Source organism: Astatotilapia calliptera, chromosome 10 (assembly GCF_964374335.1).
Source record: "Astatotilapia calliptera chromosome 10, fAstCal68.1, whole genome shotgun sequence".
NCBI lineage: Eukaryota > Metazoa > Chordata > Actinopteri > Cichliformes > Cichlidae > Astatotilapia > Astatotilapia calliptera.
This window is the reverse complement of record NC_137431.1, coordinates 28,897,340-28,912,095: the sequence shown is the minus strand read 5'-3', so window position 1 is coordinate 28,912,095 and position 14,756 is coordinate 28,897,340. Positions and strand designations below refer to the sequence as shown.

General features: G+C 39.4%; 1 protein-coding gene across 1 annotated transcript in view; it reads right to left on the bottom strand.

Annotated features, from left to right (window-relative positions):
- Positions 1–7,192: 7,192 nt before the first annotated feature.
- The window catches only part of rabep1 (rabaptin, RAB GTPase binding effector protein 1), a 43,532-nt gene continuing 35,968 nt past the window's right edge, over positions 7,193–14,756 (bottom strand). The window contains exons 15-18 of the mRNA XM_026181486.2: positions 14,649–14,704; positions 11,138–11,236; positions 10,689–10,805; positions 7,193–8,479 (exon numbers count right to left, since the gene is read on the bottom strand). Coding sequence (XP_026037271.2) covers positions 8,378–8,479; positions 10,689–10,805; positions 11,138–11,236; positions 14,649–14,704 — 374 coding nt within the window. The 3' untranslated portion in view covers positions 7,193–8,377. The remainder of the gene's footprint in view (positions 8,480–10,688; positions 10,806–11,137; positions 11,237–14,648; positions 14,705–14,756) is intronic.

Here is a 14,756-nt window from a genome sequence, read left to right as displayed (position 1 = left end):
ACTACACATAACTTCTACCAACAGACAGCAAACAAAAGGAGGATTTCATGAATAAAAGTGAGCGCTTTCTGCCTGAGGCTAACAGTATCAGTTATATTTTAAACCTTTTTCTCTTCAATGAAACCAAACTAAACTGAAGAACAGAGGGTGGTATATAAGGGCGGAGGGAGGGGCACGCAGGGGAGTCAGGGGAGAATGAAGCTAGAAAAGGAAGTGAAAATTAAATAACAGAAGTTAAAGAAGGAAGAATGTTGCACAGAGTTCTGGGAAGAGTTTAGATGAACTCTGAAGAGTTATCAGATGACTGGGAAATTGTCAAGAAGGTATTTGGTGCATTGTCTGGAAAGAGGACGAAAGGGTAGAAGTCTTGGCGGTGGAACGAGGAAGTACAGAAAAGGATTCAGCAGGAGTATGGGCTAGTCAGAAATATGAAGAAAGCAAATAGAAGTTCTGGGAGGCTAGACGTACCGAAAAGGAAGGGCCGAAAGACAAGGGTGGATCAGGTGGTGTTTAATCTGATGATGTGGTGCATGTGTAATTGTGATGGTTGTAAAGCAGTGAGATGACCGTCAGCTGATAGTTATGCTGTAGTGAGGATGGCCTAGGAGCTACAGTCTGTAACTGATAATGGTGGTGTTTTTGGTGCTGTGCAGAAAGCACTCGATGTTGTACTGAAGTCGGCAGGATCGGTGACGTGATGGAGCACAGTCTGCACACGCTGAAGCAGAAAGGGTAAAATCCTGAATCTCTAACTGCTCAAATATCTGATCGGTAATCATCTTTATAAAATCTGTCTGCAGTAGTTTGCTTAGGAAAAAAAACGACTACATTTTATTACAATCCCTCCTGTGATGAAGTGATGAAGTGAAGAGCTCCATCTGCTCATAAATACATACTAAAAAGAGGAATCCTTTCTCTAGGGCCTGAATGCAACATAATGCATAAAAGTATGGAGGTAAAATGAAGGAAGGTGTCTAATAGAAGATGAATGATGGCAAGATATCTAAGGGAAAAAAAAAATCACCTGTGTGGAAAAGATATGAAGGCACGGTATGATAACTTTGAATGAATGAATGAATGATTGAATGAATGATTGAATGATGATTGAATGATTGAATCTTTATTTTGAACATGTTGAAAAAGTATTAAAAAAAAAAAAATAGAATTAAAAGAGACAAATGAACAAAGCAAACAAAAGGAAAACGAGCAACCACAACTCCAAATAACGTCCATGTTCAAAAAGGAGCAGGAAGAAGCATAAGCTTATTTAATCCCACCCCTTTTCCACTATCTAGTATCAATAGACTACAGAAATACCTCCTTGTAATTACATTATATGTTATGTGTAATTTTTTTTTTTTTAATATATACACATATATGTTTCTATCTATCCATACCTACGTATATACACACATACGCACATATACACATTTTCAATAACCCCATTAACACCTGAAGGATACACAACCTACAATTACATATATATATATATACATACATACATATACACATACATATATACCCATACCAACAAACCCGTGCATGCGCACACACATGAAAATATTAGACAATAACTTTAAACCTGAGCACTGGAGGAACTGCGCCTCTCCAAATACGAACCACCGTCTTATCTTTTGGCATTGTCCACAGATGCTGAGTCACTGGAAACAAATATTATTAGTATACCAGTAAGAATGATTAGATTTCAGGAGAGTTGACCAGACCTGCGCAGCAGGATAGGGGCTGGGTTTGAATCCACGAGTCATTTGGGGTCTTTAAGTGTGGATTTGCACCCACCATTCTTCCTGTGTCGGAGTGAGCTCTCTCTGGGCCTCCTGCCACAGTCTAAAGACGTGCATGTCTTTAGACTTTATTAGTTACAGCTTGCCAAGTTAAACCTCATTTTGCTCTCATGGCTGCCTTAATTTCTTATGGCACAGATTCAAGAAGGTGCCGGACACATTCCTCATCATATTGACATGATGACATCACACTTGCTGCACATCCATGACGTGAATCTTCTGTTTCACCACATCCCAGAGGTGCTCCAACAGATTGAGAGCTGATGGCTGCGGAGGCTGTTTGAATACACAAAACTCAGTGTTATGTTCAAGAAACTAGTTTTAGGTGATTTGAGCTTTGTGACACAGTACTTTGTCTTGCTGAAAGCAACTATCAGAAGAAGGGTGCACTGTGCTCATAAAGGGATTGATTGGGTCAGATACATGCCAAATTCTGACCCATCCATCCAAATGTTGCAGCAGAAATTGAGCCTCATCAGATCATGCAATGTTTCTCAAGAATCTTCTATGATCTAATTTTGGTGAGCCCGTGTGACCTGTAGTTCCAATTTCCTGTTCTTAGCAGACAGTAGTGGCACCCGGCGTGGTCTTCTGCTGCCGTAGCCCATCTGCTTCAAGATTCAGCCTGCAGAGATGCTCTTCTACATACCACAGTATTAAAAAGTGGTTATTTGAGTTACCGTTGCCTTCCTATTAGCTTGAAGCAGTCACACTGGATGCTGGATATTTTCTCTTTCTCGAATCAGTCTCTGTAAACCCTACAAATGGTTTTGTAGCAATCCATGAAGTACTCAGACCAGCCAGTCTGTCACTTAAAGCCACTTGAATCACCTTTCTTCCTCATTCTGATGCTCAGTAGGTCGTGTACATGCCTACATGCACTGACTTCCTGCCGTGGGATTGGCTGATTAAATATTTGTGCTAACTAGCACTTCAACAGGTGTACCTAACAAAGTGGACAGTATTTTATATCAGCTTACTAAAACATTGATGACAAACGTTGTACCTACTGTAAATAACTGGGTGGATGTAACGATGTAAACTAGATGTTTATCAAAGCTCTGATTCCAGACCTTTAAAGAATTAAGGGACTTTTCTGCCTTCTCTATTTTCATTTATTTATTTCCCATTTATTTTTCTCATATATGCAAGTATGAAATCTCACTTCCCCCTCTGGATCCACGTGGTTATGAGAGGATTTTCCGATTGTTTTCTGCAGGGAGAGACCGTGATTTAACTTAAATGAAAGTAAACTGAGATTTAATGTTTCGGGTGCAAAGCCTCGTCTCCTTTTTCTCGTTCTCCAGGAAAATAACAAGAAAATAAAAGCTCAAACTGTGCACTTGAGTCAGTTTTTAGTCGCTAAGTGAGAGAAAAGTGCAAGAATAAAACCTCTGTCATCATATATGAGTCATCACTTGTTTAGTTTGTAAAATGTTATACAGCTGCTGTAAAAACTGGTTACAAAAATGACCCAAAATCCAATTTTTTAAATTAAGCATCATTAAATTTAGCAGTAAAAATTCAAAATTAAAGTGCACTTTGAGTAATTAGTTATTATTTACACTAAAAACAAGGTAGCAGTAGGCAGTGAGAGCTTTTAGACCAATTTCATTTAAACATTTACTTATATATCCTTTTCTTTTTTTGACATTAGATTTAATAAATAAAAGTCCAATCTGTGAGGACCAGCTGAAATCTTCAGGGAGAATCATCTCATATTAACGTCATATGACACTATAATATAATAATTGTTATAGACAAGGCGTTTTTTGGTCTTCATAAATAAAATTCAAACACAATAAAGCTTTCAGAGGAAATTATGTCCAGAATTCACTTTGTAAACTCAGTGCATTCATCTCTCACAGGCCTCAGCTCAGGGCTTTCCTTAACCCTCACAGACCCAACCAAACGTGAGGAAATGTTTGACATGCAGGCTGGAAAATACAAAAAAAGTCATCAATATTTCCTCAAACCAACCAAAGCTGCTTCTGCGTGCACTCTTTCGACATCTTTACTTCTTTTACAATGGAAGAAAAGCTGTCCTGCATCATAGTTTCCATGAACGTGAAGCTTTGCGTCCAGCCTTTTCATACCAGTCCAGAACATCGCACAGCGAGCCAGCTCCGGGAAAATCATTTGCATCTTTAAAAATAATATGTAGTTGAAGCAGTGCATTCATTTTCTTTGCCAGTAAAGTAAGTAAAAAGTCTCCTTTGAGTCATCTGAGAAAACCAGTTTTTCCACATTTTCAGTTTTAGCCATATTCAAGGCACAAATGCAGACTTAGACACACGTCTTCTGACTCACATGCTGCATTTTTTTATTTTGAAAGAGGCTTGAAGATAAAGAGCAGCACTGTTTTACAGATCAGAGCACTAATAGCTCCTGATTAGCAACTTCTTATGATCAAAAAGTCTGGATTAAAAACGATGAAAAAGAATCTGCAGTCAACTGTGTGACATCTGACAGCTTTATCACCTTCTAATCCGGCCTATACGACAATCCGGGGCATGCAAAACAAAACAGGTTTGAACCAAAGCTTCTACATTTTTATGTAAAAGCTTTATCTTACTTTCTGTGGCTTTCGAGATTGGACTTTTCTCACACTTTTCTCTTCTCTCACTCTGAAAAGTTCTTGTACTTTGTTTTAAATCCTTAATTGGTCTTTCCTTGTACTTTTTCAAGCCCTCAGGTCATATGACCAGTTCCTCCAACCTATACAGAAATCTAAGCGCAAGCTCAGCTGGGGGACAGAGCATTCTTGATTGCTGCCCCTCCGTTATGGAATAGATCACCTTTGCACAGTTGTCCATTTTTGAAACTCTGTTTTGATTATAGTTGTTTTTCTTGGTGTTTTCAGAGTTTTTAGTGTATTAATTCATTTTTTTCCTGTGGCTGTTTTAAAGTGCTTTTTAAATAAAGTTGGTAATTTTAGTTTTCTTTATGATTGTTGGTTGTATTTCTAAGGGTCGAGATTTAAGAAGTCTAGAATAAAACTCCTCGTGACGGGAACACATCCACCTCCATTCATCCATCCGTGTAAGAGCCTTTCCAGTTCAAGCTCACCACTCTGGAGTCTATCTCAGCTGTTATAAAGCAAGAGGCGGGGGTACACCTGGATCTGGACAGGTGACGTCCATCACAGCATGAAAATCCCTGTCGTGACAGAAAACACATGAACCAAAGCCTTCTGATGCTTGTTGACAAATTTGAGCAACTTTAGTAAAGTCTCATGTTAGAACTACTTTTACTTCAGTGAGTTAAAATGTTGTCTCACACCTGGTTTTAGTGTACTAGTCAACTATAATAGCCCTGGTTGGAACCTCATAAACAGAAAGAGACTAACAGTGATGTAGCTGCACACTGCACACTGAGAGCCTGGAATGAGGTGAGTGCTTTATAAGTGAACAGAGCAGCGTGCCATGTGGGCGGCACATTGATGTAGTGGTTAGCACTGCTGTCTCACATCAGGGTGGTCCTAAGTTTGAATCCACCAGCCAGCGGAGGCCCTTCTGTGTGGAGTTTGGATGTTCTCCCTATGCCTACATGGGTCCAAAGAGCATGGAGACCAGCTACGAAATATACCCACTTGTCCAAAAACCTCTGACTGTCACATTACAAATTTTGTGGAATGTGTCTGAGATGAGAGGTGTTTGTGGATGTCCCTCCAGGTCGCTTTCAAAGAGAAAACTGAAGGGACGTAGTTTAAATTTGGAAGCGGCGGTGCACAGTTTCTGGCAGTTTGCTCCTGAAAGGCAGTTGAAGTGCTCGCAGTTTGTCGTTCATGTCAAAAAAAATCAACATGACACTCTTTTACAGTGAAGCAAACTGTCACTCGACTTCTCGCCGACTTCTGTCAGTTTTCATGAAAGCAACACGATGAATGTCTTCCAGCAGCAGCTGTCAGAAAGTGTTAGCAAATATACCCGTGTGTGAAAAGCACAAACGGCAACAAGACACAGACTTTAAAGAGAGAAGAGATGCATGCATGACAACCAGACCGTTTTTGAACCATACTCTCATATCTAAAGGGGACCTATTATGCTTTTATTTTCTCTCGTACTGTTATAATGATGGATGCTCATATTAAACACATATTTACAAGCTCTAAACACACCGTTTCTGGCAGATTCGTCTTGTCTTGGCTCAGTCTTATGTCATGGTCAGCCTCACCCACCTGCTGCTCAAAGCTGGCAGCAAATCTGAAGAAACAGTGGCACTAAAAGATCTCATTTCAAACAAATGCAGATAGGCACTGTTTAAGTCGAACAAGTATTATTTTAATCATCCAGTCATGCAAAGCTATCCTACTCGGGCAGAGTAGGTAACCTTTAAATCTGCTACTAATGGTGGGCTGTGAACTTTGTAAATAAATTCAAGTGTTTGTTCTCAGCTTTTCACAGCAGAACTGTGACATTAAGCACATTTGAATGTCAGATACTCAGAAGTGTTGAATAAGGTTTGTCTGAGTCTGAGCATTTAGAAACAAGAGTTCATTGGTTGGAGAGTATACTGACTGAGAGGCTGTGTGCTCAAGTCCTTTTTTAATCTGATGGGGACCATAATTTACAAAAAACTAGTGAGTGAAACTGTAAACTCATCAGGAAAGTGTTTACTGAGATGAAAGGGACTGAACGTTTATTTTTCCATTGATTTCAACATTAGGCCTCAGGTTCACGCAGGCCTAGAGACTGATAATGTAACAACCACCAGTTGCTAAAGAAAAGGCTTCCACAACAGGTTGCCGAGTGATTGCAGAAGGTTGGTGGCGGTCTCTCTAGGCCCAGTCATGCAGGCTTAGAGACCAGTGGGTGACGCCCTGCTAAACACTGGGTGCTCTGCAACCTGTTGGAAAATGGTTGCTGGAGATTGCAGGCAGTTGCTAGCCTGAAATTGATCTTAAAAAAAACCCCAAAAAAACAAAAAAAAAAAAGAACTTCCTTGCGATTGCTTTGGTCGCTAGCAGATTGCCGTGGACGCAGTAGTTTGCATGGATTAACACCGGCTTATCTGCAAATAGTCATCATTTAAACGTCATCATTTGCAACAAGTAGCAACCTCCAACAACTACTTGCCAACTGGTGTGGAAACACATTTTTACCTAGAGACCAAGTCGCCCCCTGCTGGCCATTATGAAGACTGCAGGTTTTTTTTTTTTTTTCCTTTGTAGATGTGGCAGCTAGTGCTAGCATTTATACAATTTTGGTCGTGTAGAACCAGCTGAAGTGATTTTTACTGACTGGTTTGGTGTTCTCCATGAACAACTGCAGCACCTTCATTTAGTTATTCTTGTTTTGTTTTTTTTTTACCCAATTACACATGAACCACAAACCACTGATGGTTAGCCTCTGGTGCGCTGAAGTCCTTAGAGAGAAAGACCCCGACACTTAAAGGTGATTTAATTTAATTAGTAGCTTCAGAGACAACAGAATCCTCGTAGTGATGAATGAACCGTTTCTTTACGCTTTAGAAAAATCACTCATCGTGGGGACATGTCTGCGTGCCATCCATCCATCACACCTTCAAAAAGCCCGCGATAAATTAAAATCTTCAGATATACATCAAGGAAAGTCAAAAAAAGAAAAGAATACCAGGAACAAAGTGTGTGTTAAAAGCCATTACTTTGCAGTTTTAATTCTGTAATTTCCCTCATCACCTAAACATCCGTTTACCTGACATGACCTGGATTAACTAGTGTTTCTTCTTTTAATTTTTTTAAACATGTTGAGAAACACAAGTTTGAACGTGACTAATGTTTCTTCACTGTATTTCTGCAGCTTTTAAAAAAAAAAAAAAAAAAAAAGGTTTCTGTGAGACACTAAAGAGCAACAAACAGAGCAAAAACACAGCAGAGGGTGCTGAAGACATGAAGGGTATTGCTCGCATTTTGTTACGTTCCTTATTTTCTTATCCCAGTTAAATTATGTGCAAGTATTTTCCATCCTTCATCGTGCTGCTGTCACAGAGTTAAAAATGACCAGAAGAGGGTTGAAATGTCACAAAGAGAAAAAAAAAAAAAGCAAGAAAACTGGAGGAAAAAGGAAAAAAAAAACCCCCAAAACAAAACACGGAAAGCACAAGCAAGAGGAGAAAGGAAGCCATTATCAACCGCTTTGAGAACAGACGGAGGAAAATTTATGCATCCAATTATTTTCTATTTACCTGGAAAGAGAAGTCGCAGATGAAAAGTGCTTCAGAGGACGACAAACCTTTTTTTGGTCGAGCTAATACAGACAGTCGTATCTACAGTAGAAACGAGACAGACAGAACCCACAGGGAGAAGCACCTCCGCCCGCTCCCTCCGTCCACATTTAGTTATTTACATTTTATTTTTTTAGTAGTGTTCTTCTTCATTATTCTATCTGTGGTGTGTTCAGAGACTTCTAATGTACACAAAAGGCCATGAGCTCCTCATGCCACGTCTGTCCATGTCCCTCCAAACTCTTCCAAGGTGGTTATGGGGGAGGAGGAGGAGGAGGAAGAAGAAGAGGAAGGGTCGGGTAATATGTTACTGGGTCGGTGAAATAGAAAGAAGGGGAAATGAAAGTGAAGGCAGTTGTCCTTCAGTGGTATCATGTGTCTGGAAGCTGATTGATGTCAGTCAAGTTGGTGTCATTGAGGATTACTTTGATTCGATCCAAGGAGTCCGCCTGTCGTATCCGCTCCAGCTGTACCTGAGGACACGGACAAACGGCGATTAATTCTCTGACACTGGAGGATTTCTCATACAGCACTTTAATGCTTTAATAATCAAATATCATCTGAAGGGAGTTCTCCACATAAAAAATGCAGAAAAGTTACTTTTTAAAAAAAAAATTCCCCTCCCCATTTCTTTCTTCTTTCTAATTTTAGTACTTTTACATTTTGTTTTCTTCATTATATGTTATTTTTGTACAAGGTTTATTAGTCTTGTGACACTTTATTCACATATATATGGTTCATGTGTCTATTTTATAAGGGTTAGTACCTTGCATAGCCTCTCAGATCTCAGAACATAAATTAATGCAATTCTGTGAAGGTCTTTGGCGTGGATCATTTATGAACAAGTAATCCCTTTGTGGTGGAGCTTGATGTATTTAGTTACATCCTTTTATTGGACAGGACAGAGGACGCAGCAGACAGGACAGAGGGGAGAGAGAAATGGTCTAAGGTAGACTTGCACTGAGGCCTACAGAAGTGCTGCAAGTTGTCATTTTTAAACATGAACAGCAGCTAATGTGAAATAATGTGTTTATTAAAGATTAAAAAACTCTATTTAAGCCTTTAAAATGTAACTGACAAATAAATCAAAAGAAGAGTAAAGTAGCTGGTGAGTGTATATTTGAGTAAACTCAATATTTTGTGTCTTTGAGTAAGTAATGTGTTGTCCAAAGTGTTACAAAGTCACCAGTTCTTCTATAGTTTGCTGTTAAATTGACAGTGACGTCACTAAAACATTTTTTTCCCCCTCTTAGTTTTACCGAAACAAAAATATTTGCATTGTTAAAACTAACAGATGAAGACTGTGACTGAAGCTTGTGTTTTGTTTTTTTAAATAAAAATGATAAAAAAAAATGACTAAAACAGCTCGGTTGCTTGAGGGTTAAATATATAACACAGTGACTCTTTCCATTTCTTTGCATGTAATCTTAAAACCCGGTTAAAAGCAGCTGTGTCCCTTCTCCTTCATAATGCAAAGTCATTTTATGGTTTTACACTTTGGTCACCTCGGCCATCTAAAGCTTTGCCCTGCATGTGTTTTATTTATTTTGACTTTTAGTTTTTCCATCCCTCCTGTAGTGCCCTTAAACGTGCTTCTTTTAAATGTTGTGCTACTTTAATAACTCACTCAGCATCTGGCCTGGGACAACAGCTGGAAGGCAAGCATTTGGAATATTTACAGCGGTGTTACAGTTGTGATACTGCAGTGTCTTGTAGCGTGCAATAGACCGCTGGTTGCGACCACAGCTACAGTCACTGCTCCCTCAGTTGTGGCTGCACCGGCTCAAGCCTGCACCGCTGTGTTTAGAAAGATACGTCGAGCAGCTAACTCTCGAGCTCTGTGGCTGACCACAGCCGGGACTGACTGCAGATCTGATTGTGACTGCAGCCAGATGATGACAGCTGTCCCCGCCGCTGTGGCTGCTTTGTTTGTCATGACTCGGGCTGTGACACGCCGACTACATGCAGCATCAGAAGCTGTACTGAAGCTACTGCGCTCATGAGGTCCTGTGGTGTGTTTGTAATACATGTGCTACAGACAAACCACAGTTTACTCAGCAGAAACACACGTTCAGAATACCACAGATTCACACCAAGCTACATTTCAGGCAGGTAGTGTATAAACCCACCAACTGTACACATGAGGTAAAACACAGGAGGGGTCTGCAACAACCATGAAAACATTCCCCGTCATGACCTTTTGGGGGCTCTGAAGATTGTCAGAATATTTGCTGGTAAAAAAAATTTGATGTAAATCGGGTAAACTTCTTAACTACAATATTTTCAAATAAAATCTAAACATCCTGCATTAAAATTAAAGACAGTATTCACTCTTTGTGATACATTTTCATAATGGTTTGGTATATTTACTGGCTTGTTGTGTTTTATTTCTGTGTTTTTGTTTTTAAGACAGTTTTTATTAATAAATGGACGCGTTCCATATATTTCTCCTCTGATTTTTACCTGTTATAGTCGACTGAGAAGCTTCCAATACATATACATAAAGTTGTGGTCAGAAGTTTACAGATGTTATTTATATGCACAAACAAAGAACCTGAAGTCAACAAATAAACTCAGAAATTTTTGGCTTCACGGTTCTTCTGTTTGGTTGAATGTAAGCTGAACAACTCTAACTGGCTCGTTGTTGACCTGGTGGAGGTTAAACAGACAGTCGCTGCTTACCTGAAGGGTCTGAGAAAGTTTCACAAAGTCCTTCTGAACCTGCTCGCTGACGTCCAGCTCGGTCTGCAGCCGCTGGGCTTTGTCTTTCTCGTCGAGGACTTGACTTTCAAGTGCACTCTACAAGGACATGCGCACACAGGTTCGTTCAGAAAAGCTACACAGTCTCAGTATTTAAAATAAAATCCTAAAGTGAAACAGAAACATCACAAAACATCTGCTGAATATTTTTACGGGTGCTTTATTTTATATCAAACAGACAGGGCCTCATAAATATGAGCTGCTCGGTGGATCAGATGCTGCATAATCTGTCGGATCCTGATAAACTGTATAAAATCCCACAACAGCCGGGTTAGATGACGATGATGATGTTACTGATCGAGTTAAAGTGACTTTTTGGACAGGGGTGGTTGTGGTGGATCAGCAGATAAATGTGCGTGCCAAACACGGACCTTTGCAGTGGTGAGCTCTTTGAGCTGCTGCTCCAGGCTGATCCTCAGGCCCTGGAGGCTCCTCAGTGTCTCAGTCTTCTCGGCCAAACTGCTCTCCAGCTACAAAAACGATGTAACGCAAATAATCAGTCGACAAATAAATGAGATGCAGAGATGTTGATAAAAGATCAAGGCAGATTCTATGAGCAGTGGTAAAATTAATAATACGGTTTAAAGGCTTTGTTCATGGATTTTTGCCCACTGTAAACGACATCTGACTATATCATATCAGCACTGCATTTTATTAAGTACGTAAACTTTATAGCTCTTTATCTCAAAAAAGTCCTACGTGTGCAATAATTGCAATGACTGAACAAATGATAATTTCAATAAATGCAAAATAATGTGCCACCTACAGGACTTGAGTGTCTCAGTGGGAAAGTACAAAGACATTTGCTGGGTAGATTAGTGGCTTTATGTGTTGAGGCTTTTTTGGTCTCTTTAGGGCAGGGGTGGGGAACTCCAGGCCTCAAGGGCCGGTGTCCTGCAGGTTTTAGCTGTGTCCTTGATCCAACACAGCTGATTTAAATGGCTAAATTACCTCCTCAACATGTCTTGAAGTTCTATAGAGGCCTGGTAATGAACTAATCATTTGATTCAGGTGTGTTGACTCAGGGTGAGATCTAAAACCTGCAGGACACCGGCCCTTGAGGCCTGGAGTTCCACACCCCTGCTTTAGGGGATTCCTATTGGCCTAACATTGGTAGAAAAGAGCTGCTGTGCAGATTTTTTGATTTAAACATGACCGTGCCTGGAGAAAAAAGCCTTTTTTCTTTTCTTTTTAAGAGAGTGCTTCTTTGATGTTTGAAAATATGTGTTTCGCTTGGAAAGAGCAACTCAAACAACAGTTCAAACAACAATTCCTGGAAGCAATCTTATTACAGGAAGCGCTCCTTCTTAAAAAACGGACCCAAAACAAATATTTATCTTCCGTCTGTGTGTGTTATTTCTCAGCTAAGTTTGTTTTGTCTCACGGGGAAAACAACACCAGTTTGCTGCTAACCTCTCTTTGTTGTGTCACCCCATTTGCAAGATTATAGACCAGGGGTGGGCAACTCCAGGCCTCTAGGGCCGGTGTCCCTGCAGGTTTTAGATGTCTCCTTGAACCAACACAGCTGATTTAAATGGCTAAATTAGCTCCTCAACATGTCCTGAAGTTCTCCAGAGGCCTGGTAACAAACTAATCATGTGATTCAGGTGTGTTGACCCAAGGTGAGATCTAAAACCTGCAGGAAACCGGCCCTCGAGGCCTGGAATTGCCCACCCCTGTTATAGACCATATCTGCAGGGTTTCCCCCCTGTGTACGATCTGAGTGGACTAATCGGTCAAAGCCGATTCTCACCATCTGGAAATCTTTTGAAATATGAATTACTGTAAAGTATTTTCTTTTGATATACAGCGATGTCCAAAAGTCTTGAGCCACCCCTTATTTCTTTATAGTTTGCTGGGAAAATGAGAAATAGGTGCAAACATACCATGTAAATACAGTAAATACAGTACATAAGGGACATTCTAACTTTCTGATAGCTTCAAAGTCAATACTTGGTGCGACCACCATTATTCTTCAACATAGCTTCAACTCTCTTAATTTCTGTAACTAGTCTTCGGGTGTCTTTCTTTAGGCTTCTTGAAGGACATTTAAAGCTGTTCTTCGAATGTTGTCTTCCTTTTTTTCTATGCAAGATCCTCCATCTTTTTTTAGACTGGCCACAGAAACTTACTGCATATAAAACCTCATCACTGATTCTTAGTCCAGTTCTTTTGTCATTTAGTATTCCTCTGTCTCAAATGCATCTCAGGTCCTGTGTTAAGGTCTTTGCTGGATTTGGATATGACTTTCAGATATAAGACATGCTGTGGAGGTTGTTTTTTTTGGCCTGTCACTTCCTCTCTTGTGCTCCATTTGTCCACTTTCCTTAAATATTTTAAAGTACACACTGCAGACAATCCTGAGATATGCCAAGTTTACAAAAAGTACCATTTTATGCCTGTCAAACTGTTATCTTTGGCATTTTTCAAAGAAAATATGAAATGGAAACAAATTTGTGAAAAGCTCCTTGCAACAAAAGGCTTGAAGACAGAGTAAAACTGGATCTCTGTGAAGTTGTCTGTGCACACAACACTCATTCATCCGTTGATTTAGTTTTAATTAAATTTTTTATACTTTTTTGATTTGATTTTTTAATGAATCAAATCATTCCTTTGAAAATGATCAGGTGCAAAGACAGGACAAAAAGTGGGTGAAAAAGCAGCTAATATCCAACAAAAATTTTGAAAAACCTTCAGAAAGCCCAAAAAACGATTGTGCAAAATCCCTTGAAAAATAATTCAATGGAAGTCTCCATGGAAGCAAAATACAAAGAAACGAGAAAGAAGAAGAAAAGGGAAAGACCATCTCTCAACCATATCTCAATCTTGAGTGACAAGATGCAAAAAATTCAGCTAACGTTTGCTCAGATTGGTTAACTGCAGTAAACTAAGGCATTAATTTTAATCCCACGAGTCCACAGAGTGAAGCAGATTTCCTCAGTCTGCACGCCACGCTGCAGAATCCGAGTTATCTACAGAATCTGAAGACAACGTTCATCTCTGCTAATCCTTCTTGGTCACAGCACCCAGGCTGAATGACTTCATAGTGTAAAACCCCTAAATACCTATTTTATACCTTTCTATTTTTTAAAACGTACTTGTTTATACAACAGTGACGATACACAGTTACATTGCTGCAGTTAAACAAAATGCAACTGATACTAGAAGTCCTATGTACTTTGCAACAGCTAATTTGCAACCTTGACCTTGGTTAGGGTTAGAAGACCTTAACAACAAAAACAATGACAGCAATAATAATAAATAATAACAGTAACAGCAACGACTATAAATAAATAGAGACATTTAAGAAAAAACATTAAGAATGACAAAAAAGCCATTTCAGGGATCACAGATTTGCTTTTCTTTAAGTCATAATTTTGCTTTTGCATTAAAAATGTTAAAATCAGTTAATATTTTTTATTTAAAAGAAGACTGACCAAATGTTTCTTTACATACAGTTTAACTTACAATCCTCATTAATAGCTCCCCTTGTGTTTACTTCCTGTTTGAGATACTCAAACAGGAAGATCAGTTAAAAGAGAGTTTCTCACAGTTTTTTCACTACACAAGTTACTCCAGTAAAACTGGAAATAACGTTGAGTTTGGTGAGTATGAGTCAAACAGCGAGGAGGCTGGTGCCCCCTTCTATATCATAGTCATTTGATCCAAGTATTGATCAGTGCAGATTTATTTATCAGGATGAGGAGAATGACCTTCTCTGTCCACACACAGGTTAGATTAAAAGAGTTGCAGGTACATGAAAAAATAAAAACCTGTGCATTTCTCCCACATCTACATTAGTATTTTGATTTTTAGCATTATTTGAAGCACATTATCCAAATCTTTTTCCTTCACTGCATGACAATTTCACAGAAGACGTACCTGTTCCTTCTCCGCTTTTATTCGCTCCAGCTCCGTCTTCAAACTGGAGAAAGACGCTGTGGGAAGAAGACATCATTAGAGGATCACACGGCGCTCATCTGACTCTCA